Source organism: Dermacentor albipictus, chromosome 2, assembly GCF_038994185.2.
Source record: "Dermacentor albipictus isolate Rhodes 1998 colony chromosome 2, USDA_Dalb.pri_finalv2, whole genome shotgun sequence".
In the NCBI taxonomy this organism is placed as follows: Eukaryota; Metazoa; Arthropoda; class Arachnida; order Ixodida; family Ixodidae; genus Dermacentor; species Dermacentor albipictus.
The window spans coordinates 188,680,409-188,706,343 of NC_091822.1; the positions used below are offsets into that span (position 1 = coordinate 188,680,409).

Genomic DNA, 25,935 nt, shown 5'->3' on the forward strand with positions numbered 1-25,935 from the left:
CCTTGGCGCGCAAAGCCGACAGTCAATCACGACGGCACTCTCTCGTCATTGCCTATATCCGTCGCGCAATCGCGTTGGACGCAGTCGTCGCCGTCTGCTGAAGAGGTGGCTCGACCCAGTGCCCCGCAGATTCCCCCGTATCGAAACAAGACCAGCAGTGCACGAGGTGCCCCTTCGCAAGGAGACGCGCCGGTGCGCGCACCTCGGGAGGAGCGCATGCGCCCGCGGTCCAGCGCCGCGCCGCGGGCCCCGGCGAACGCGCGCGCCGAGCCGTGGTCGGACGCGGCAGCGTCGCGGCGCTCTCGAGCGGCGAAGCCACGCGAGGAGGCGGTGGCGGCGGCGGCGCCCAGCGTTGAGACGACGACGACGACGCGACCAGGCCGCCCAACGCGGGGCCGATGAGCGGCGGCGGCTCGAGCCCGGGGCCCTGCTCTGGAGCCGGGCCCCCCGCGCTGCTGCTTGCACCCTCACCCGCCGCTGCGGCGAAGAAGACGGAGGCGGCGGCGGCACCTGTTGTCGCCGCTGCCGGCCACTGCCGCCGGCTGCTGCTGCTGTGCTGACGCCGCGCTCACGCGCCGCCGCGGCCGCCTGTTGCTTCTCGGCGGCGGCGGCAGCTGGAGGAGGCCTCGCCCGGCAGGCCCACCGCTCGCGGCGCACGACGACGCGGACCATGCGCCCCGGCAACGGAGGGCTGACCCCGCTGCAGCTGGGCTTCTGCGCCAACCTGCTATGGATCGCCGTGCTGCTCACCACGCCGCAAAGTGAGTCCAGCGCCTTTCCTCGCTGTCTTCAAACCCTAACGGGAGACGTGGACCTCCCCTGCCTTCCACTTGCTAGCTGGCGAGCAGCTCGGCAGTGTCTGTACTTCGCAGACGCGCTCAACGTGCCGGGTGTGCTACTACCGCCTGTACAGGTTACGTCTGCTGGCGACAGACGATCGACGAATCGTCGCGAGCCGTTCCAGGTGTACTGCGCTATCGTTGCCACTCATTCCTGCATCGCTCACCGGCACAATTCTACCGAAATCGTGACCGCGAGCCAGTGTGCCGGAACACACTCTTCGTTCGTGCGCAATGCTTACCGGAGCAAAATGTTGCGGTGATTCGCGCGCCCCCTATCCACCGGACCTTGGAGGTGCAGTAGCAGGAAAGTATACGAGGACCGCTGGCTTGTGTACTGCTTCGTTAGGCCCAAGTGTACCTCACTCCGGATCTGGCCTTAGATTAACACGCGGAGATCACGAGCGAACGTCGCTGAGCACTTTCGCCAGGAGCGACTGTGTCCGGAACTAGTTGAAACACGCCGGGTCTTTGCTGACCGAACGCTGCGCTCGCATGCACATTATACTTTGGACACGTGAGTTGCGGTGCCACCCCGCGCGAGTCGCCAACTCGTCCCCTACTCTGAGTGTTTCTACAGGACGAAAAATGTATGCCATACCGGCGTAACTCACTTTCGGACACGAGTAATGGAGCAACGGAATTTGAAGAGGCAGATTATAAGCACATATGCCACGTCGTGCTCTCCACCAGGAATAAGAAATCTGATCCACAGTGCTACCGATTCGGGTTTGAATTTACGCATTGCACTCCGTGGTCGGCGAGCAACGCTAGCGTGATTGCGAGCCACGGAAGGGTGACGAAGCAGACATAAAAAAGAAAGGGGGGGGGGAGCGGGCGGTGGTGCGGCACGCCACCACCGTCGCATTAATCACGCCGCGTCATTCTTCACGGCCCTTCTGCTCGCTCTACGTTTATCGCCTTTGCTTCTCGTCGACAGAGGCGCGTGAGTGATGATGGAAACTTAGGCTTACTCATGAACACAATGACTGCACCTTCTTTCGTTGATAGGCTCACGGGGTTAAACGCTATAAAGCGCACTTGTAGAAGTGCGCCGGATTAATTTCGACCATATAGTATTGCTGGCAGCGCAGCAGGTAGCTTTCTGCTCCCATTAAAATGCGACCGAACCCACGACCTTGTGATGAACTCGTCTTCCATTTGCGACACCGAATCGGACGCTTCGCGCCCGATACGTCGGTGATGTATCTGTTGACTTTTTTGCACATCAATTCTCTTCTGCTGGGTTGTACGATACGTACAGACACCAAAGACGACTGATGTAACCAGCACAAGAGTGGACACGGGACAATAGTAAGGCGACAAGCGCAAGCGCTGATCAGCGCTTGTCCTTGTCGCCTTGCTATTGTCCCGTGTCCACTCTTGTGCTGGTCACATCAGCATGGAATACCAGCTAGCCCGGTCTCACACCTTGCACCAAACGCGAGCTGATTTTGAGCTTTGCGCTCACGTGTGGCATTTCGGAAGGCTTGTTGAATGGCCTTAACGCTCCGGACGTACTTATACACCATATAGCGGAGGGCTTGGACATCTCCATCTCAGGTACAGTTCTTTTAAGTTGTGCAGACACATCAGCACAAAAAGTGTTGTTGCATTAAACTGCGGTGAATTCGTGTTCAGTGTCGCAAAAAGTACAAAAAAGAAGTGTTGCTTTCGTGTACGAACATGCCGTTAACAAAGTTCATCATATAACCGCGTTACGTTTTTAGACGCGCATATAGCTCCTTGCAGAAAACGCGGTATACGCTGTCCTTGACAAGCATTTGTGATCTGTGAAGTCGTCTTACCACTGATTTTGCAGAATTGAATTCTGGGGTTTTACGTGCCAAAACCACCATTTGATTACAAGGCACGCCGTAGTGGGGGACTCCGGATTAATTTTTGCCCCCAGCGGATCTTTGACGTGCCCCCAATATGCGCGGGGCCCGGGCGTTTATGCATTTTGCTTCCATCGAAATGCGGCCGCCGCGGCCGGGATTTGATCCCGCGACCTCTAGCTTAGCAGAGCAACACCATAGCCGCTAAGCCACCGTGGCTGGTAAAAAAAATTGCGGATCCATCTCACATGTTGTAATCTATGCCGAGCGGAGCTTTTGAAGACCATTTAATTAAATGCTTTACAACTGAAGGGGACGCACCCGCCGCGTTGGCTTTGCGGCTATGGTGCTGCGCTGCTGAGCACGAGGTCGCGGAATCAAATCCCGGCCGCGGCTGCCGCATTTCGATGACAAAAACGCCCGTGTCCCGCGCATTGGGGCCACATTAAAGATATCCTGGTGGTCAAAATTAATTCGCAGTCCCCCACTGTGGCGTTCCTCATAATCAAATCGTGGTTTTGGGCACGTAATACCCCAGGATTCGATTCCATCAGCGACGCATACAATTTTGTTTACTTTCATTCGATGCAACAAATAATAGTGCGCAGCTCAAGTAGCACACACCGAATGACTAAATCAAAGTAAACTGAATATAGAATTCGAGTAATAGGATTAACGGTAATTTCTTCTTGTTTTGTCTAGAAATCGTACGTAGTGGGACGCGCTTATCGTGGACAAATGGCCAAGAAGAACCCAGTGGCAAATGCCAAGCGATTAAATCGAAGACACAAGTAAATCGAAGAATTCGTTAAATGTAGTTTGCCATTCATTCAAGAAATCGGTGCGCTTTAACGTTTCATATGAGCCGACATTTATATGTAAAGGTATTATGTGAGAAGTTAATAGTGCATATAAATACACATGCATACTTTGTTAGCATACAAAGACTGTATAGGTCACTTCGCTGGTAGTTCGATATAACTTTCAGCGATCCTGAATTGTTGTTCCCTTGCCCGGCTATTGATCATTGTCTTTGTCATCTGCATATTACTCTTCAACCACACTTTTACACTCTCTCTGTTAAGTTCTCGGTCATTTGTTGTAACTCGTCCCCAGCGTTACTGAACAGGACAACTGCAAACCGAAGGTTGCCGGGAGATTTGCCGGTGATCCTTGCTGCTAAGCCTTCCCCAGTTTAATAGCTTGAATACTTCTTCCAAGCATGCACCGAATAGCATTGAAAAGACTGTGCCTCCTTGACTGACCCCTTTCTTTCCAGGCATCTTTCTACTTTTCTTGTGGAGAACTAAAGTAGCTGTGAAATCTCTGTGGATAATTTCCAAGATATTTTCGCAAACCTTCTCTACGCCTCGATCACTTAATGCCTCTATAACTGCTGGTATCTGTACTGAATCAAATGCCTTTTCCTAATCTATGAAAGCTATATATAGAGGCTGATTGTACTCTGCGGATGACTTGATTACCTGATTGATGACATGGATGTGATCCATTGTAGCGTATTTCTTCGTGAAGCCAGTCTGTTCTCTTGGTTGACTCAATTCTAGGGTTGCCCTTATTCTATTGGAAATTATCTTGGTGAATATTGTTACGTAAGAAGACGCAGATTAAAAGCTACGCAATACAATACACTACACAATACTGCACAATACACAGTACTGGAAGTAAGCTAATGCGCCTATAATTGTACCATCATTTAACGTCCCCATTTTTGTGGATTACTATAATGTTTGCATTCTTCCAGTTTTCTGGGACCCTTGCAGTCGGTAGACACTTCGTATAAACAGCCGACAGTTTTCTAAGCATTACGTCTCTTCCATCTGTGATTAAATCGATTGTTATTCCATCTTCTCCTGCCGCTCTTCCTCGTTTGATGTCTTGCAAGACCCTTTTAACTTCATAGATAGTTATATATGGAGATATAACTTGTTCATTACTACTTCGAATACACATATCGTAGCTGCTCTGGGTACTGTACAGGTCACTATAGAATTTTTCCACTGCTTTTACTATGTCTTCGAAATTGTTGATGATATTACTCTGCGTACCTTTCAGTGCATATACATTCGCTTGTCCTAGGCCAAGTTTTCTTCTCACTGATTTCATGCTTGATCAATTTTTTACTGCTTCCTGAGTATTTCTTAAGGTATAAGTTTGAATATCTGTTATTTTTTCCTTGTTGATCATTTCTGACTGTTCCGCGAATTCTGTATGATCTCTTGAGTTAGATACTTTCATCCTTTGTCGTTTCTTTATTAGGTCCTTCGTTACTTGGGAGAGCTTACGTATTGATTGCTTGTGAAGCCGGCCTAGTTACTGTTTCATTCATTACTTCTATGTGATCTTCATCTCGCTGTTCTAAGGCCTCGTATTTGTTTGCAAGTACCATCCTGAATTGGTTTGCTTTTATCCTTACTGCGTCTAAGTTTGCCTGTTTCTTCTGGGCCAGTTTTACGTTTTCTCTCTTCAAGTTAAGGTGAATCCTAGACCTCCCTAACCTACATATGAACCAGCCCATATGTCTTTACCTATGAATGTCCGCAAATATATCCGCCGAGACAGCGACTATATTTTTGTGTCGGTGACCAGTTTCCTTGTTGACTGTCTTTGAATCTACTGTTTGCGACCGACGGGCATTTTACTTCTGGACCGTCCTACAAACTGTTTGCGTGCAATATGGACTGTACTTCTAAGTGTATTTCTGTTAGTTGCTTTTGAGAACTCTTTATTTTCGTGTCTCTCGTCACTTCACTGTCGCGAATCGCTGAGCTTTGTCGATTCCGAGATGTTCCGTTAATTCTATTGAACTTCTCTTTCCAACCCAGCAGTTTCCAGACGACCACGCGAAACCCAGTAAAGTAGGCGAAGAAACCTAATAATTTATTACCGGCGGCGTTTCGCTTCTGAAAGCAGCTTACGCGCAGTAGGAGAGAGAAGAGAAAATAGAGAGAGACAGAGGGTTTTCTAATAAGAGCTTGATGTAGGCGTGGCGCCACGGTGCACGAGCGCTTTCTTCTTCCGCACTCGTCATAATGTGGAGGCGGCGGCTAGATTTATCGAACCCACGACTTTATTCGTAGCGGCAAAAGGCAATAGCTGCTGAGCCACCGCTGCGAGTTCTAATAGCGTTACAACCGGCACCAGGTAATAATAATAATAATAATAATAATAATAATAATAATAATAATAATAATAATAATAATAATAATAATAATAATAATAATAATAATAATAATAATAATAATAACTTCAATAATAATAATAAGCTAAGTTGTACATACCCTCTCTCTTAAGCATGATAGCAACGTCATCAGGCCATCATCGCTAACGCATTCAGCGAGTCACCGCCATGTCTTGCTTTATCTGCAACCTGTCCGAAGGAATCAGGCAGTCTGCTCACCAAAGATACTCGAACCCTGTCTCGTCGCCGGCACAGTAAATAACGCCCGGTCATGCACAGCAGCCGCCTTCGATTCGCAGCCGTTTCAGGTGCGCATGAATTCCCCACTTAGTTTCGAGTCCCTTGTGCTGTCATCTCGCACGTGCCCCTATATTTGCACGCGACAATAGTGAATAGATCGGCTATCGATAAAACGTGGTGGGGAATTACGCCCTCCTTTTCATAACTGGCAGTGAGGCGGAAAGTATTTAGTATTTACGTCGGCTGCATATTCTTGCTCCATACATGTTCATATACTAATACGCTAGAGTTAGATGAACCGCAATAAAGTGCCACAGACAGGCTGGCCGACGTTTCGATAGGTGAACCTATTTTGTCCAAGGCGGCCTCGTTACTTTTGGCGTGTTGTACTCTAAAATTTCTATACACCCTTTAGAGCTTATCTCGTCGCCGAGCAATAATCATCTTGCTTGCATTTCCTTTCTTTTACTTTGCGCTCGCTAAGTTCTTGTCAGGAACGCTACGTCAGGCTCATACGCGCATAAAATGCACGCATACAAATGCACGATAATAAATGCGCGCAAAATAGATGACGAATGTCGCTTAAGGACAACATCAGCTCCAGATGGTGCCAATTTTTCTTCTAGTGTAGATGTAAGCGATTGGTAGAGTGACGTCACATAGGGGTCTCTGGTGGCGGCGACTATCTGCAAAGGAAGAAACTGGAAACAAAAGCAACATGAGCGCGGTCATATTGCCAGCGGTGTTAATATATAGAGAGCTTGTTCATGAGGAGGGGGGGGGAGGAGGGGGAGCACTTTATCCGGTTTCATCAAATTTTAATCGCAGAGTGTGTTTCGATGCATCTGCCGTCTTATGACCTTAAAAACCACATTGGGAATTTTTTCACTAGTAGCCTGTGCGGATTTCGTCGGAGGTGCTTCATCCCACAAGTGAACTATGGGCAGCACATGGATTTGCCTAAGCTTCCTACTTCAGGCTTCGAATGACCTCGTGGACCCTTAACTAACCTATCTGAAGCTTTCTGCCAGAAAAATCGTGGTATGGATATAATCAGTAATTTAGACCTTAAGTAATAGAGCGAGTACTGAATCTCTCGGTGAACTTCAGTTGTTAAAATCAGTAAATAGAGGTGCATTGAGCATGCTCATGTAGATCACTTTTGTGTCCGCAGTGTAGTAAAATCTTTGCAAAGCTTGAAATTTTTCTCATATTCAAAGGAATTCAGGGCGTCACTAACGAGAGCAATTGTATAGCTCCCAAAAAAGAAAATAGCGGTGAGGATTGCTTACCGAACGCCGTTCAGGTTTAGTGACACGTGTGGTAGTATTTTTAATCACGAAATATTACGCAATGAAACGACGTACGTGCACAGGTACAAACCACTTGCCTGCTCCTCGTGAGTCCAAGCACGCAACACAGTTGCGCCACAAATGACATTTAATAAAGCTGCAACGTGCTTTCACAGTGACTCACCCGCTTATATCCGATACAAGTTCAGCTGATGCTCTCCTCGTACAGTTTATCGCTTTTTTATGTCACATTTAGTACTGCATTTCTTGCATTTTGGTATGGAGTTGTTCTGTACTTCTTGTATTCTTTGTTATTGCAAATTTCGTTTTTACCTTATGCCCGCTTCCTCTCATATAGAATACCTTAACCCCACCTGCTATACTGATCTGTGGGCGACTGCAGGTATACGAACAAATGAATAAATTAATACTATCCGCGATTTCTGTGGTGACCGAACGACTGCAACGCCAGATTTCCCCCTTGTCCAGATTTGTGCAAAACTGAGGATTCTTCGTGGTCTTTTTGTGATAAGTGGAGTGACGATCAAAAAACAATCACGGCCGCATCACAATTATATATATAAAAAAAGGTACGGACGGAAGCAACCAATCGAACATTTTTTCGCATCGATGTATTTTCTTCCGTCATCATTTTTAGGTAGCGGTGTGAGCTAAAAAAAAAGAAAGGAACACTCTTGCGTGGTTTGCGTCAGCGTCATTACTTAGAAAACAATTTATGCGGCAGAGACAATGAAATCACGCAAGAAACAGTGAACTGTGCCACTGTGATAATCAGATTAAGAAGATGTGAGACTGCCGCAAATAAACTTCAGAAGCTCCAAGGGCGGTAAACTAAAATTTTGTTACGATATTTCCCTGGATTTCATTTTCCCTCGTAATCCGTCTCAAGAAATTGACGTACAAATTCTTTAACCTATGGCACTCAAAATTGCGCTTTTATTTTTGTCATTTTGTGTACTTCGTCCTTCTGATTGCGCTTGTACGGCGATTTCGCGAGCACTCTATAATTAGGAATGGGAGGTTACAACATAACATTATTCATTATTCGATGTTTCTGGCAAATTTTTTATCATTGGCATCATGTGACGACCAGCCTTCATTTTCATCGTTACTGAAAATTCGCTAAATTAAAACCTAAAACTTCAACTTGTTACGCTTTCGAGTCGTGATTGGCGACCTTAACGGTTACCAAATAACGCAAAAGAGAAACCTCTAATTCAGAGACTTCGAAGTATAAAACTAACTTCGCTGCACACTAAAAGAAAGTACAACTGTGAGAAATTAAGGTTACTTCATCCTTACTATAAGACGCTGCATTTTTTCTTTTTAACAAAAATTAGCCACATTTAAGGTCATTTGCGCTGGGTTCATATTTCTTCGCTTTCGTCGCTTATAATGAGAACGGATACTAAATACCTTTAGCGCGATATGCGCTTGGTTAGGAAGAAAAAAATCAATAAAAATAAAAATTTAAAAGAAGGCTTCGATTTGCTTCAAGTTTCAAAGAGGACAAAGGACGAGCAAAATCCCTAAAGGTGCATCGGACAGAATCCATGTATGAACAGATCACACGTTAGCGGGCGCAGGGGAAATTACTTGTACTTGTTAAATAAATTAAAGAAATGATATATAAATGGAAGTGATAGTGGACGAAAAAACTACTTGCGACACGTAGGGAACGATCCCACAACCTTCGCATTTCGGGTGCGATGCCCTACGAATTGAGCTACCGCGGCGCCGTTTTCCCATCCACTTTCTTGGTTATTTATGTTTCCTACCAGAACCCCGGGAGAGTAAGCCAGCGCTACCACTCACAAACCTTGGCAGCGGATGTGGAATGGCCTTTCTGCCGCAGGCATGTGTCGGCAGTGTAGTGCGCATGCGCGGAGCCATAGCTGGCATTGCCTTTCTTTCTGCGTTAATATCAAATTACCAACGCAAGTGACGGCCCTTGAGAGAGTGTTGGGCTCCAGATTATAACTTATGTTACTTGTGGTTCTTTAACATGAGCCCCAAAAGCAAAATGTATGGAAGCTTTCTTTTTTTTTTCATTTCGCTCTCACTGGAATACAGCTGCTAGAGAGAGAGAGAGAGAGAGAGAGAGAGAGATTAAACATTTATTTGGCAAAACAAGTAGGCAATTTTCTCGGTGAGCGGGGCCTTCAGTCCAGGGCTCCATTGCCATGCGCGACTTCGCGAGCCCGCTAGATCAGCCGTTGCTGTTCCTGCCGGCTTGTGCTGAGCAGCGCAGACTCCCAAGAGGAAAGAGTAGGGTTGGGTATAGGAGGAACACCCGAAGGGTTAGGGCATTCCGATCGGTATTCGAATCAGCAAGACAACACTGTAGGCACTGGGTCACCATGCCGGACACTTGTGTGTTCGCAGTTGGTATGATATAGCTGGATTCACAGGAAGGCGCGCGTCGCTGATTCAATCTGAAAACGAGCATGGCGTGTCTCAGTGCCACCGAATCACGTCGCCCGCAAGGGCGCCGCAGTGGAACTGCTTAGCGGCACTGTTCGTTGCGACTCACAGCCGTCCCTCTGATCTGCGCTCTGATTGACCGACTCGTCTTGCCTGAATACAGCTCATAGGGTCGGGAACTTTGGGTCCGTTACGCAGGGGCCGTTCAGTTTGCAGCCAGGGGTGCTATGCAAAACTACCCGAGTCTGACAAAGCTCGGGACCTCCGAGAGTTCTGGCGACACCCTCAGATGGCGTCAAGAAATAAATTCGACCCTTAACACGCCTCCAGTTTCATTGGAATTTCTATATTCACTCTTGGGTTACTATCACTTGGATGATATCTCGTGGGTGACCGAAAAGGTAGTCCCCTGCTCAAACTTTCGGTGCCTTTTTTCGTTTCTTCATCGTCCCATTACCTACGCAAGCAGCCGCCGTGGTGGCGTAGTGGCTTTGGCATTGCTCTGCTAACCGAGGTCGCGGGATCAGAATCTTGACCACGGCGGTCGCATTTCGATGGGGGCTAAATGCAAAGACACCCGTGTAGTTATACATATAGGTGCACGTTAAAGAGCCTCAGGTGGTCAAGAATTATTCCGGAGTCCCCCACAACGGCGTGCCTCATAATGAGATCGTGGTTCTGACACGTAAAACCCTCGAATTTATTTAATATAATAATTACCTGGTGCAAGATGAGTTATGGGAAAAACGATATCCACATATTTGAAAGAAAGGAAAGGGTTGGCTTGAGAATACGCCACGTCTGCACTGCTCGCATTCGACGGCGAATACAATGTCCCAAAAAAGGAGCAACGCCCATGACGCTCCCCAAAATGCTGTGGCAAGCGGCCTGCGCCGAGTGCGTGCTTGTGTAGATAGCGGCACAAGTCACGGTATCGCGATGCTGCGTTGAAAACAATGAGCGGCGCTGGCGGCGCGTAACAACGCCCAATTTTGAAGCGAGGAAGCGGCGGTGGGTTGAGCTCGTGTTGACATGCGTGGCTTTATTTCGACATCTTGTATTCGGCTGCTTTCGCGCGTTCCGCGCTATCATTGTTCACTGACTGCCGTCAAGCAAACTGGGACGAGTGAGAAACTCGGAGCATCCTGCATAATCCTCTCGGACCCGTATTTTGCAACGTTCCATTTCAATTTGAATTCTTCTTATCGTGCGTAGTGCCAAGTGAACGATCCCAACAATCCCTGTACTTCGAGAATGCCTCGCAGCCTCGTGCTCGAGTCGCGCTGCAAGTGTAGTGTGGCCTTAATTGGGTTTCTCTTTCTGTCAGGCAACGATAGCCAGTCATATATAATGTGTACGCGTACCTCATTTGAAACCACACTCGACCTCGTAGGGAGATGGGGACTTGGAAGTGATCAACAGCAGTCGAACGAGGAATGTCTCACGCTGTAGCCTACATTGGCTCCAGCGACATAAATAGTTCGAACACACTTGATCACGTGCTTCAGTTGCGTTACCGCACAATGCTTTTGTTTAAAACAGTTGAAATTCAAACAAGACAGACGTTTACAGGAAGCTTGAGGCTTGAAATGACACGCAGTAGTAGTGCAACAATAGTTGTCGCTGAAGTGCCAGCGTTTCGACAAGGCTACTTCTGTTCATCAGAGCATCTGACGAGAACAAGTCACCGCGCTGAAACGTTGGCTCTAGCGAAATCCATTGTTCCTCTAGCACCGTGGGTCATTTCAAGAATATCAGTGTTTCGTGCTCAAAATTGATTAATTTCGTCGTCAATTTACTAAACTCTTTATGACCTGTCACTTAGTTCTTTCTTTTCTCTTTACTTCCCTTCTTTTTATTATTGTTCATATCCGCTCCCTCCTAAAGTGCATACGCTGGCGTTGTGCCCATCTAGGTGTCAGTTGCCCACCTTCTTCTTCTCTTAATCCTTCTATGTCCCTAATATAGTATATCTATGTATAGTGTGTGCTCAAACCGAATAATAATAATAATGCAATTCATATCGCGTAAATTCTAGTACATAAGTAAAGCTCGCCATTCGCGGGTACGAATAATAATAACAATGAGAAGTCACCTGGGATAGATTAAAGCACCCTTTCTTATCCCCGAGGTGGTGTGGAGAGGAGTGTGTAAAGGTGTCGTTGCGAGGTCGGATAAGTGGTGCCGCGGGCGAGACAGCTGCTCTCATTGTGTCACCGACCATATCTGTCATTGTTCGACTCGCGCATAAGAACTCGACGACCCACTCGGTCGGTGCTCTGCTTCCGCCATAGAACTCCACACGACACAGCCGGACACCCCATTTGACGGGTGTTGGACGCTCATCCATCACTGTGCAGATCGCGCGGCGCCTCCCTGTTTGACTAATGACTCCGACGCACACTGCTTCTCCCGTTCGCCGCTTTGCGAATACTTGCCACTGTTATTCCTGCCAAGACGCGTTTCGTTTCATTCATTTTTCTTGCGAATAAAAGAGAAATTCTTCTGAGTCAAGGGGTAGTTTAATACTGTCACGTTGTATTAACGATAATGGTTACGAATTAAACACCACCATGGGTGCGAGTTAGGAAGTGGACTCTTTATTGGGCGATCTTTTCTCCGGAATGATAAGGAACACTCAAATCACTGTCATAGCGACGAGCACAGTCGTCGGTGGTCGAATATAATTACGCAGGTGAAATCAGTCGGCTCTTTATACATCATAAATGTACCATTGCACATTCTAGTGTGATCACCGGTCCTTGTGTAAATTTGAGAAGGTTACAATAGTATTCGCGTCGCGTGCGCGTGCAATTTGATTCAGACAAGGCACTTTCGCTATAGAATCGGCAAGAATGTTCGATAAATTTGGTCACATTAGGCGCGTCTTTCGCCGATCAATAACTGGATAACAGTGATAGCCCTGTGATAAAGGGCAGCGGCAAAAACGCATTAAAGTGTACGCGTGTCAGCGCAAAAATATGCATGATTAGAATAATATTTCGGCCAGAATAAATGAAGAACTAAAGGTGAAGGATGTGGAAGCAGGCGTAAGCTTCTTTGTGATTCAAGACCTGTACCGTGTGTTCCTTTTAAACTTTCAAGGTAACGTTGTTGCATCTCAGTAAACTTCCTTCTCATTCCAGATTGCGCAGTCAAGCTTGCGTTGTTTTCCCACGGCGCTCGGTGAAACGGAAGATGAAAGGAGCTGGGTGCGGGTCATCGCGTGGCCCACGTGCTTGTGGCGGACAGCATGGTTGGGGGAAAACGCGGCATTGGGGAAAAACGCGGCATGAAAATCACCAACGCAAGGAAACAAACCTGCATGCCTCCAATGCTGCATGCGTAATCATGAAACGATATTTGATTTTCCGTTGCATGCATTCATACGAGGTGGCGCTATACTTTTAGTTTTGATGAACACTACATTCGTGCGCGGTATGCGGAAATCGCGTAGAAATTACGCAGAGCGTTTGTCGTGCAGCTTGGGTGCGCCCATCCATGAGGACGTATACTTGACCTGCTCACGTCCTCGACTTTCAAGAATAGCAAGAGAAACGTAAATAATACTAGGGTAGCGGATAGTAAGAGACTGGTGGAGTGGCGGCGTAAATGTAGTAAACACGCACGGGTGGAAGGATAGTACATCTTTATGGCCATAATACTTTGCGATTCGACTAAATAACGTCAAGAGATGATATAAACAGGAAAGACCCAGAAGAAATTGACTGTTCCATTTATTGAAATATAAACATAGTAAAGAAATAAGATCGAAAGTGGAAGGAAGAACAAGTTGCTGCCAGCGCGGGCCAAGTTAAGTTTTTGTACGTGTGATGATATATCGGATGTTCTCTTTTTTTTTAGCTGCGTCATATTTTTCAAACTCACCTGTGACAGACAGCACAATTCTAACACTTGAACTAAATTACCCGACAAGACGGCCATTAGTTATACGTGAAATAAAAATGCCTAATTGAATAATTATTACAATTCCATCATTAAATTTTTATGGCGATAGCAATTATATGGACACTCCCAGCGCAATTCCACCGTCGGCGTCGCCGTCGCCGCTAGTTTCCGTACGAAGTCCAAGGGCGATCACACCGTCGCCGCGCGCCCTACGCTATATGGGCGAGTGAAGACTTGCGAGGGGAGCCGACAATCGCGGCTCATTCTTGCCCGCGCGAAAGAGACGAAAGCGGGGAGGAAGCACGCCGTCTTCCGTCGCGCGAGAGGCACCCAACGCTGCGAAGTACCGGGGGGAGGGGAAGGGGGGAGAGAGGAAAGGGGCCGGTGTTCTACTACGGCTGCAACTGCGCATGTGGAGGCGGCGCGCAGTCGCGCCGCCCTATCCTGAGACCGATCTGCTTTGCGGGCAGAGTCGAAAGGTGCGTCGGTGGCTCGTAGCATTGTGTATGTTGCGTGTTCTAGGCGCTCACCCTGCGTTGAAGCGATAGACAACACGAATGTCACTTCGTTCGCGTTTCCTCACGCCAGCGTTTGACAGCGAGTTTCCGCGGTCATCGAGTTAGATGTATTCATGTTTGCTTGTGCGCCCGTGACACCATGCTTGTTAATTTAGTTAGTATGCCTATACTTACATGTTGATACGGTCGATAAAACTACTATTCTTGCTTCATATAGCTGTCCACTAATTTGCTATCGCAATCGATGCTTCGGCTTTTGGGTGAAACTGCGACATTTTTAAAGAAAACATTGTTTTGTTCATTGAAGCCCTAGAGTAACTGGAACACACTTTTAAACACATTTTCACACATATTGAAAATAACTGTCTCGAAAGCGTCATCCTGAGATTTCGTTCTGAGTCAGTATGCTTTCCGAGCTCACCGGTTACAATTCGTAAACTGCAATATGTGCTGTAAGATAATTACTTAAGAAAGTCAGTGCAGTAAGGCTGATGAAGCATTCTGATTTCTCGTAGCAGTAATGCCCACCTCATCGAGGAATTTAGATCAAGGGTTATAATTGTGGGATCTGCCACAGGCAATTTTAAAGATTTGGTGCTGCTAAGAAAAAGAAAAAAGAAAAGGACACCACCTGGTATTCACCATTTCACTGCAGCGTCGGCTGTGCCCCATCAATTTTTCTTTCTTTTTTTCCTATTTATTAGTATGTACTGAATACTGCCCTATGAAGGCCGGACAACGGCCACTCAAGGCTGTGTTGACGGATGTGGAACATGCTTTCAACCACAGGCGTACATTCACATGAATCGCGGATCCTATGGGTCGAAAATAAACGTAGTAGAAAAGTTAAAATAATTATTTCGGTGACACCAGTTACCACCACGTTGCAAAGGAGGTGCGCATAAAATCGATTCAATAGAAAGCTTGTCTAGAGCTCTCTTGATCTCGGAACACACCAAACAAATCGCTTCTCATTGTACTCGTTTTCTCCGCTGTTCTGCTCGCTTAGTTAATGACGAACTGTACCATGCGTATCGATGTAATAATTTGAGTGTCATGTGGTGATTCGGTATGAAGAGGTAACTAAGACGACAAAGAAGGAGGAGAAGATGGGAAAGGAGACACGGAGGACTGTAATGGCAGCTGAATAATATAATTAAAGTCTTCAAGGCGTTTACTGTGATTTGAAACTTTAGATATCATAACTTCGGTCTGTGGCATAACACTTCTTCACCGTCTGTGACATTCAATTGCCGCAAATTAACTTTTTGTATGTGATTCATGTGAAATTCGCGCTTTCTTGCCTTATAAGAGATCAAAAAAGAAAAGAAAGTCATCACGAATGGTAGTGAAATGTCATTTAACGAAATTTTATGCCGTCTTAAGACAGCTGCGCTCGTGAATGACGAGCCGCACGATCCTGCGTCTACCTTATCTAGAACGCATAATCCCGCTCGCAAACCGCGAAGCCCCGACAAAACCCGAGAATATTGATCTCACAGTGTACTACAGACATGATAAGAAGTCACCGCGACACTACAGGACTAAAGGATAAACGGGGCAACGTGTCGTGTGTGTGGACCGCGAACGTTGTACGTGGTACAAGCTCTCAGGACGTCTATCGATAAATCCCCCGTGCATGGTTCAAGAAGGAAGCATCTTTTTGAAAATGGAGCTCAAAGAAGGGCCGGGCCGCATAAGCTCTTTTCGTTCACGAGACCCGTTTGCAATTTAACAGGGCGCCTTGGTAATGATCTCGCTGTATATCACAGTGCTCATTGATCGCGCGGCCTGTTCGCAGAACGTTTCTTTTCTCGTTCTTTTTTATTCTGCAGCGCAAATTGCTTTGTGATTCGGTGCCTAGGTTTTGGGGGTGGTCACCTAGAACCGTCCAGTTATCTTTGCGGAAAGGACACCCGACATCGGTACGCGCTATAGACAGTGTTCGAAAGAACTGGTTCAGAGCTGCACCTGCACCGCCTATACTTCCCGCTATTCCGAACTAATAGATACAGAGAGTGGCGTCAAAGATAGTCATTAAGCTTTCAATCAGGGTGTCTGAGTGGTTCGAGTGATTGCCTCGTACGGTGTCGTGGGCGTGAACTATTGGAAACTCCTTTTAACTTTGTAGTGCGCGCGCCTAGAGGAAAACACGTTTACGATCTATATTACTTCGACCGGGGCGCTCGCCAGTCTTGTGACGCGGCGACAAGTTCTTGGACAGGAGAAGTCGATCTCCGAAACGATATAAACGAAGCCTGCGGTTGGCGCAGAAAAATAAAGGAAAAAATAATGTTTAAGAGGACAGCGGAATTGAGACTGGGACAAAAAAAGTGAAGAAAAAAAGAAGAATGGAAGACAATCTGGCACTTAATCCCCAGAAGGCAACTTGATGAGAAAAAGAATGGGGAAAAAAATTAAGTTGGAAGGACAGAGAAGGATCACTACGAAAGCGGATCGGGCCTGAAAAACCAATTATTGAATCCTCTCAAGCTTTTGTCAACCGGGGCGTACCGGAATCCGCCGCGCGCTGCGACCGCGAGACACGGCTCAGAAATGATCTCGCCGCCGGTAGAGGGGGCGGCCGACGCCGCCGCAGCGACAAACAGAAGGGGAAATGAAAACAAAAAATGAAAAAAAACGGAAACGGAGGCACAGGAGTGGCAGTATGCTGGCAATCAGCGACCCCTGGGTACAAGAAGCTGACTTATAAGCGCAGAAACGAAAGAAAGGAAGAAAGATAGGGTTAAATTTTTAAGGAAGCGAAAAGTCCGATCACGCAGACGGGCACAAAGTCAAAACACTACGCTTGCGATAGAAAGAAAGAAGAAAATAAACAGAGAGAGAGGGAGAGAGAGAGCAACGGATGCGGGGTATAGAACGTCGTTCTATATACTCCATCTTGACTGTTTTCTATCAAGGCGCTTTGCTCTTTTCAAATGGAAAGCTTAGTCGCTCAGAAACAGCGGAGAAGACCTTTTTTTTTCGTGTTCGGTTATAGTTGGTTGCTTTCGTGTTCAGAGCGACAGCCTGTTCCGCAGCACGCTTTGTGCAGGTCGCAGTGTCGGGTAACAGAATCAATGTTGCACGTCGGTGCAAGCAATACAACACTGCCCCGTTTACCATCGGGTGTGCGGGATCGGGTGTTGCAAACAAGAAGGTTAGCCGCTTGTACATTGTTTCTTTACGTTTCTTATGCTTAGTTTTAATTCTCACCACAGAGTACACAAACACCGCCTATTGTAGCTTTTTTTCCTTTCTCTTTCCTGTTTTTTTTATCCACATGCTTAAACAAAAGCTCAGAATCCAGACAATTGATCAATTCGAATAGCACGACGGATAGCAAATTTATTTACACATTACGAACTGGACTACTGGGAGAGGCGCGCACTATTTGCACGAGGAATCAAAGTGCATGATAGACTAATTGAGAAATGTTTTTTTTAGACAACTGTTGTCATGGAAGTTTTATTCTTGCGTACATTAACTGTTGAGTTAACTGTGAAGTTTACAGTACCAGTTTTGACAGTCTCTGGCTGTAGCGTTTTTTTTAAGTTGCTGGTTTGTGAATCCGTTAACCTTAAACCAAGACAAATATATTTAAAAAACTCTTGTTGGCATGTAATGTGTGTACCTTCTGTGGAGAGGAAGGAGGAGAGGTCTACTTAAAGAGCGTGTCTCTAGCCTGCTACTGCTCACTGGGGTAAGGGGAAGTGGGAAAAACAGGGAGAGGTATGAGGCAGGTGATTATGTTATGGTACAATGAGCTACTATATACACGTTGTTCAATACGCGGATGCGCGCTTTAGGCACAATACACGCAAGAGTAATCTTGTACACACAAAAAGTTATCGCACAAACACATTTCGCACGGTCTGCACGTCTCACAGGTTCTAGAGGCGATTGTCTAAACCAGTCTCACGTAAAAATTTCAAGAGTGACATTATGGCACGTTGTGCAGGGTCAACTCTTCTCCACGCGCGCCTAAGATTTTTTCTTCCGAAAAGAGGCGGGAGTGAAGCGATCAATACTAGACTTAAGTGTTCTTCGCTCGGCCGCATATTGAGGGCACATGCAAAGTACGTGAGCTATTCGGGAGTGTGACAGACGCTACAGTCAGGGTCCCGTTCTTGTCCAATCTTGTGAAGGTATCGGTGAGCGTACGCCACACCGAGTCGTAGGCGATGTATGAGTGTTTGCTGGCCTCTTCGCAATCGAAGTGGAAGCAGGAACCGCAAACCAGCGTCAAGTATATGGAGCCGCTCTTGCTGATGTTTGGGGTTGTCCCATTGTCGCGCCATAGAGGTTTTGACGGAGTTACGGAGCAAAGCGTTGATGTCATACCGGGGAAAATGAAGTTTTATAACCTTCCTGTCAGCGTGTGCCTTTTTTGCTTCTGCGTCAGCCTGTTAATTTCGAGCTATTCCACAATGGCTAGGAATCCACTGCAGCACGATAGTACGCCCGCATTGAGACGCCTCAGCAAGCACAGAAATGATATAAAGCAGAGGACAATGTGCGGTTCTGTGATTAATATAATTGCTGATGAGCTGCAGTGCTGATTTTGAATCACAGAACACTGTCCATTTCTCGAGGCTTTGTTGCAGTATGCAGCGAATTGCTGCTTCTCGAACTACGGTTAACTCAGCTGCTGTAGACGACGTTCTGTGACAAAGGAGGCGCTTGATGGTTCAGTAACAGTGCTCATATGTAGTGGAGTCAGCCATTCCAATGAAAAAGGCGCAGTAGTTTGTGAAATCTACAACCAGTCGTATGCGGCACAGCGTTGTTGATAGAGTTCTGACGGCAATCGCAGCTGCAATGAAACGTTTGAGGGAGTTCAGATATACGAATACGCGGCTTGCGATAAGCGTTAATTTCGTAACATTTGTTAGCCGGTGAGAAACGGTCACCGGAAAATAAAAACATAATAAATATATGAATATGTCCTACATTTTATATGGGAATATACGGCTACTTCCCAATTCGTTTACTTATTGAACGTAGTGTGTATGGGGAATATGATATTTCTTTCTCTCTTTTTTTTTTGATCTCGTACGATATATACGGGAACATACGGGTTTTTACGAGGGATCATCATATGTTCCCATGCGATTATTATATGTTGAATATCATGGGCGTTTTCGATAAGGGTGCGGCTGAAACTCAACTCGTTCGAATCAGAGCAGGGGAGAGTTGCACTCCGCCGGCGGCGCTTGGCTGGGCTTGGTGCCCTCCTGACTTTTGTCCTCTCTCACGGTGACAGATCGCGCTCACCGCGAGCGCGCGCTCTTGTAGAGCACGGCGCAAAGCGCAGCTGTAAAACCGCGTCTCGCGGCAGCTGCGTCTGAGAAACGCCGACTGTGCATAAGTTCAGTGGTTGGTTCTGACTTCGTTGGAAAGGTCACTCCTCGATTTCGCCGTCGTCGGGCTTCCCCGCGCGACGACTGGGCGGGAAGCGGAAGGGCACAGCTGCGTGCGTCTCCACGCGATGAACTGCAGGCGTTACGCGCAGTAGCAGCGTTTCGGGGCGTAAAAAAAAATAGGCCCGCGTCCCTCAGTGGCAAGCGCGATATGTTCATTATACACGTGCCATAAATTTCTCCTCACACATGCTGCTAATTATGCGTACAAGCGCCATAGGTAGCTTACTTACGGCGAAATGCACACAACCGTCTTCGTTTCTATTGTTTAGACAGCCAGCGCTTGGGGAAGGTGGAGGGGGGGAGAGGAGTACAAACCTTATTGTTGTCAGGCTGCTATTCGGAGGCCTCTTGCTGTGCTTTTTTTCGCAAGACAACGTGACGAGCAGCATGATGGCGGAGACGAAGAAAGGGTGTCCATGTCCACTTCAGTTTATCGAGACTTCAACGAGAGCTTGAGGCGCTAGCTATATAGCGATAAGTTGACATGGTCCTCTAGTTGATTAAGGTAACATAAAAAACACAAAAATTATTAACGCTGCCTGGCGCTGATTGGCGGTTTCTGTGCCCCTCCTGGCAAGTTTTCTAATATTTGCCTTCTAACAATTATACTTGCAATAAAATAAACCGAAAGAGCATTAGTGAGCTCAGGTTGCTTATGATCTGAGCACAACGCTTTCAGAGTCGCAGTGTCCCGAGTTCACTTGCGCTGTCATCCAGTAGATAAAATGCATCATTTCGCTTGGCTTTGCTGCATGAAGATTGTTCGCAAAAGTTATGCGCTTACCACTCACGGAATGGGAACGTGAGAGCCTTATTGCCGAAGCCTGGTTCACTCGCCCTGTACAACCTAAGCGTTTCCTGCTTAAAGATTATATGTACGAGGTTTTGTGTCGCAGACAGATAGCGATCGAGATTTGCTGAGCTTATCGGAATATTGCACGAAATATTTGTTCTTACATTTACCTCAACCACAGAGCATGTAAGGCAATATACGTATAGAAAAAAAAAGGAAAGAAATGACGGGGCTTTGCGTGCCGAAACCGCGATCTGATTATGAGGCACGCCGTAGTGGGTTACTCCGCAAATTTGGGACCACCTGGGGTTTTTTAACGTGCACCTAAATCTAAGTACACGGGTGTTTTCGCATTTCGCCCCCATAGAAATGCGGCTGCCGTGGTCGGGATTCGGTCCTGCGACCTCGTGCTTAGGAACCCAACACCATCAAGGAAGGACGAAATAAAGAGAGAAGGCAGGGATGTTAACGAGAAATGCGTCTGGTTGGCTACCCTTCTCTGGGGGACGGGAGAGAGGGAATAGAAAGAGGAGATAGGAGAAGGGAAGTAAAGCTGCAGTGAGCTCGCGCACGCTCACGGAGGGCCTGAGTGAGTCAGAGGTGTTGACATAGGCCAGTCGCCCTCAAGAAAGAGAAAAGTGCCTTCACAGCTTTGTGGGCCGGCGAGCTAAGTGGACGGTTTTCAAGCAGCACCTGCGCAGACAAATGCTGATCGTCCAGTCGTCGCCGTGCGATAGATAATGTTTGTTTTTCCGACTGAAATCGATGACATTGGTACAATAAATGGTCGATGTTCTCTTCGATGCCGCAGACGTCGCATGGAGCACTGTCGGTCAGTCCAATCAAAGTAGCGCACGCCTTTGTGAAAGCAACTCCCAGCCACAGCCGGTACAGAAGCGTGTGGGGTCTGATGTGGGATTCTCACACCGTACCCTTGGGACAAAGGAACGACAACACAGTAGTGCAAACAATCACAAGGGCATTTATTGCACCTTTCATACATCAATGCCTGCTAGCCGAGTTGCTATCCACAAAACATGCCGATGGGCGCGCGACAAATCTAGAAGTCCGACTCACCGCGTCCTCGCGAGCGAATATGTTCGCCCCATGCTGGATCCCAACGCCTGGTCGTTCGCGTGTATAGTCACGCGAATCGTGGCGCGTTCGAAGGCGGCCAGGCGAGACGGTCTCGCCGAAGCATTGGTCGGCGCGCACGCGGGAGTCGTCCCCCGCCGTGCACCGACCGGCCGGGAAAGAGGGCCGCTGCACGTGCGGCACGGCACGTCAGTCCCGCTCGCTGTCTCGAAGCCAAGAGAGAGCGCCTTGTCTTTCCCGAACCCAAGTAACCGCGCAGCGGCGCGACGCCCGCGCCATCTCTCGGACTGCGCTTCAACCACATCGACCGCGCTGACGTCACGCAGGCCACGCGGCAAAGCGGGACCACAGGAGACGCGCTATGCGGGAAAAACATCAGGGGAGACGCGACGGTCGCGCATCCCCACAAGCGATGCCTCCCGTCGGTGAAGCCCGGATGGAGGTCTGAGTTGAAGCGAAGGGTTCAGTTCGTGCAACCTGGTGCACTTCATATTTGGGGTGTTCCACTCTGCTAAAGAGAGCTCGCGTGCCAGGTGACGAAGCTGCCTTGCAGCGTCTGTCTTGGAAAGAGGAATGCGAACGCCGCGTTGTTCTTGATCTGACACTCGGGCAGTTTTGTCTGCTTTATAATTTCAACTGATTCCGCATGGCCAGGTAGCCACTGGAAAATAATTTCGTGGCCTTTCTGTTTGACATCGGGGTGAAGTTTGACAATTTCGTATGTTAGCTGTTCGTGAGCTCCCCGTCAGAGAACTAACTGCATGCTGTGTAAAGTCGGTCTCGAGTTGAAAAACAGGGCCCATGTACCAGAACTCTCTGTGTCACTAAGTTGAAGCGCACTGCGCAGAGCCATGAGTTCTGCAGCCGTGGAGGTCGTGACATGTGACGTCTTGAATCGCAGTGTTACCCCTCTTGTCGGTATAAACACAGCACTCCAGAAGTGGTCGAAGTAGTCGATACGTCAGTATAGATGTGTACGCGGCTACTGTATCTCTCGTAAAACAAGAGTAAGCTCAATTCTTTTAGTGCAGATGGTGGTAGATATCACTTTTTCTGAAGTCCAGGAATTCCGAGGTGTACTTCAGCATAGCGCGAACATCATGCAGCAGAAACCGGCCTGGCCGCAGGCGTGTATACCCGATGTAAGCTAGGCACGATATCCACTGACAGTTCGGCTATATGACGGGCGGGGTCTTGCCATTGTCAATGCAGCGAGGTAGTGGCAAAAGGTCCGGGCAATGTGTCTGACATGTGCACGCATTGTCGCGACGGCGATGAGCGCCGTGATTGAATAATCTTGAGCAATGGCAATAGTTGCAGCCGTTGAAGCACTGCGTGGTAATTCAAGGCATATCCTCAGAGCTTGGGCTTGAATGCGTTGACTTGTACGCAAATTGGTTTTGCAGGTGGTAAATATAACAGGTAGGCTGTACCGAAGGAACCCAACAAACTTTGTGCAGCTGTAACATGGACTGCATGGTCACCCCCCCCCCCCCCTCCCTTAGTTCTTTCCTGCGAGGAACCTGAACAGATGACAAATAACGATTAGTCACTTTTTGACTTGGTTAACGTGAGGAGTCCAGGACAACCCAACACCACAGTCACTAAGCAACCACGGCAGCTAGAAAAAAGAACCGCGAGCCTTGAAGTCAGTGAGTAAACGCCTGCTATACAGCTCTCGTTAAGAAGGAGTTTCTCCTTTATCGGAATTCATGTCAAGCGTACATACGTGGCTGCGCTTTCGCTACACTGTATACCTTCGGTGACACCGAGAACTCGTCGCCACTATATTGGCATTCCAACCGAGACAGCGTAGCGAGCGACCTCTCCTGCCTGGGAGCCCAGAGCACAACGTCTGCTAAGCTTGACGGCCTAAGTGACGGCGCTCGGAATGTCTGAGGCCGGAAGGAGCTTTGCCTTGTTTTTCTGTTTGTATGTCTGTCTACATCGGTTCACGAACGGGAGCAAACAACCGGTGGCTTCAGCGCGCGCCCGATTGAATCGACGGCCGCGTAACAAGGGCGGTGGCGTGCGCGCGCGCCGCTTCGGGAGCGTGTCAGATCGACGCGATTGGCGCCGGCGCAAGCCGCTTAGCCGAGTCGGCAGCTTCTCTTCTTCGTCACGGGGCAGAGAGCGCTTTTTTCAGGCAGTGAGGCGGGCAGTGGCAGCTTTGGAATGGCTTTGCGCGATAGTTCGTGTATACCCCGCGTGTGTTGTGGGGCGCGTTGAACGAAGCAACTGTACCTCTAGTTTTGATGTTTCGATGGGCAGCGCGTCACGTACGTATCGCAATTGTTGTAGTTGGTTGTTCTATTCCACGAGCGACGGAAGGCGAGGAAAACGAGAGAGGAGAAGGAAAAAAGAAGAATAGAAATGCAACCCCTAGGCTGCCCTACAACACCTCTTTCTGGCAAAGGATTTCTTTCTTTAATGCGAGAAATTTCTTGGCGAACATTTGCCACTTTGACAGTATCTATATATCTATCTATATAACTACCTACGTCTTGGTGCTCTCATGCTCGTTTCATTAAATTGGTATAGGCTCCAAAACTGGCATAATATGACAAGAGTGTATGACGAACACAAATGATAGGTCATGACATGAATGGCATGTCATGCGTGTCATGCAGGTCATGAAACAGCCGTCTACGTCTTGGTCATGGTCGTTTCGTTAACATGGTAGGCTCCTCGCCCACTGCTTCGCATAACATAGATCCCCACAGAGCGTGGAATTTGCCGGCTTTATTTCTTTTTTCTTGCCCTCCTTACCGTAAGCGCTATCGATACCCTGGAGTAGTGCAACACCCACGTTGGCCATTCTATTAACACATTGTTATTCGTTTAACGCCGGAAGTGCTCCGTAAGGTAATAATTCGAGGAAATTTCGTAGTTCCGTTTTTCGTTTAGCGATCCTTCTTAGGACGTACTTAGACTTCTCGATCCAGAAAACCTGCCAATAATGACTCTCATATGGCACCTTCGGCTGGTCGTTTCGGAGTGCTTCAGATCATTCTCGCGAGCAGCTTTAACTGCGACTCATCAAAAGGGAGCGCTCGCCATGAGTTCGGCCGGCGTTTTTCGATCGTTCTCCTCTCTGTTCGAGCGCTCTCAGGTGCTCCGAGCACTGTCGTCAGAGCATTCGTCGACATTGAGAGCGTTTTCCGCCACCTAATCATAACAAAGCGTTGCCTCTGTTGGTGACGCTCCACCGTAACCTAGGACACTGCAAGCTGGCGTACCAACGTTCCTAGTTTTTTTCTGGCAGCTACGGGAGCTTTGGTTAAGCGTAATCTGACTTTTTCTGTAGCCACGTAGTTTCGCCTCGGTCCTCCAAGAGCAAGCAGGTTTGTCATCTGCCTCTGAGTTTGAGGAACGCATTATGTGCACGACTGTGAGCAGGAGAATAGAGGTTCCCAGTAGAGGTTACTAATATGGAGGCACGCCAAGCTTTGCGAGTTGGTACGATTGCATCGTAAGTTTCATGTCCACTGACGCAAGTGTGGGCTCGGAAGATCAACCGCTGTAACGCAGGAAGCGGTGAGCGTGGATGGGTGTTGGACTTTTTCGGCAGTGGCATGACACTGCAGAACAGAAAGTGAGTCAATGTTCTCGTCGAGAATGTAAGGTGGAGATGGAGTATGGCGGAGCGCGAAGGATACGTGAAACGGATGGCTGCTCATTGATTAGACTAAAAGGATAGGTAGCAAGGGAAAGGAGACTAGCTGGCGGTGGCAGTTCGTAACAGATAGGTCAGGACCCACTATAGGGCCACGGCGGCCGCATTTCGACGGGGGCGAAATGCGAAAACACCCGTGTGCTTACATTTAGGTGCACGTTAAAGAAGCCCTGGTGGTCGAAATTTCCGGAGTTCTCCACTGCGGCGTGCCTCATAATCAGAAAGTGGTTTTGGCACGTAAAACCCCATAATTTCATTAAATAACCCACTATAGTTGGGTTGGTTTGGGAAGCAGCCATTAGGATACAGTGGGAATAAAAATGTGGTGTTTTACATGCCAAAAACACGACATGATTATGAGGCACGCCGTAGTGGAGGGCTTAGGATTAATTTTGACCGCCTGAGTTCTTTAGCGTGCACCCAATGCACGGCACATGGGCTTTGTTACATTGCGCCCCCATAGAAATACGGCGGCTGCGACTGGGATTCGAGCCAGCGACCTCGCGCTTAGTAGCGCTACACCAAAGCCACTAAGCTACCACGGCGGTTAGGCTACAGTAGACATAACTGGACTCCTAATAATGATGATGATGATTCATTTTGCTTGTGTATGCGCCTTATTTCGTTTAAGTTGGCAATTTTAGCAAACCATGGAGATCGCGCTT

General features: G+C 47.8%; 1 protein-coding gene across 2 annotated transcripts in view; it reads left to right on the forward strand.

Annotated features, from left to right (window-relative positions):
- Nucleotides 1-25,935, forward strand: part of LOC135919724 (neuronal acetylcholine receptor subunit alpha-7-like) — a 328,023-nt gene that overhangs the window by 625 nt on the left and 301,463 nt on the right. For both annotated transcript variants that reach the window (XM_065453597.2, XM_065453589.2), the window contains exon 1: nt 1-761. This exon is cut by the window's left edge. In XM_065453597.2, coding sequence (XP_065309669.1) covers nt 1-761 — 761 coding nt within the window. The remainder of the gene's footprint in view (nt 762-25,935) is intronic.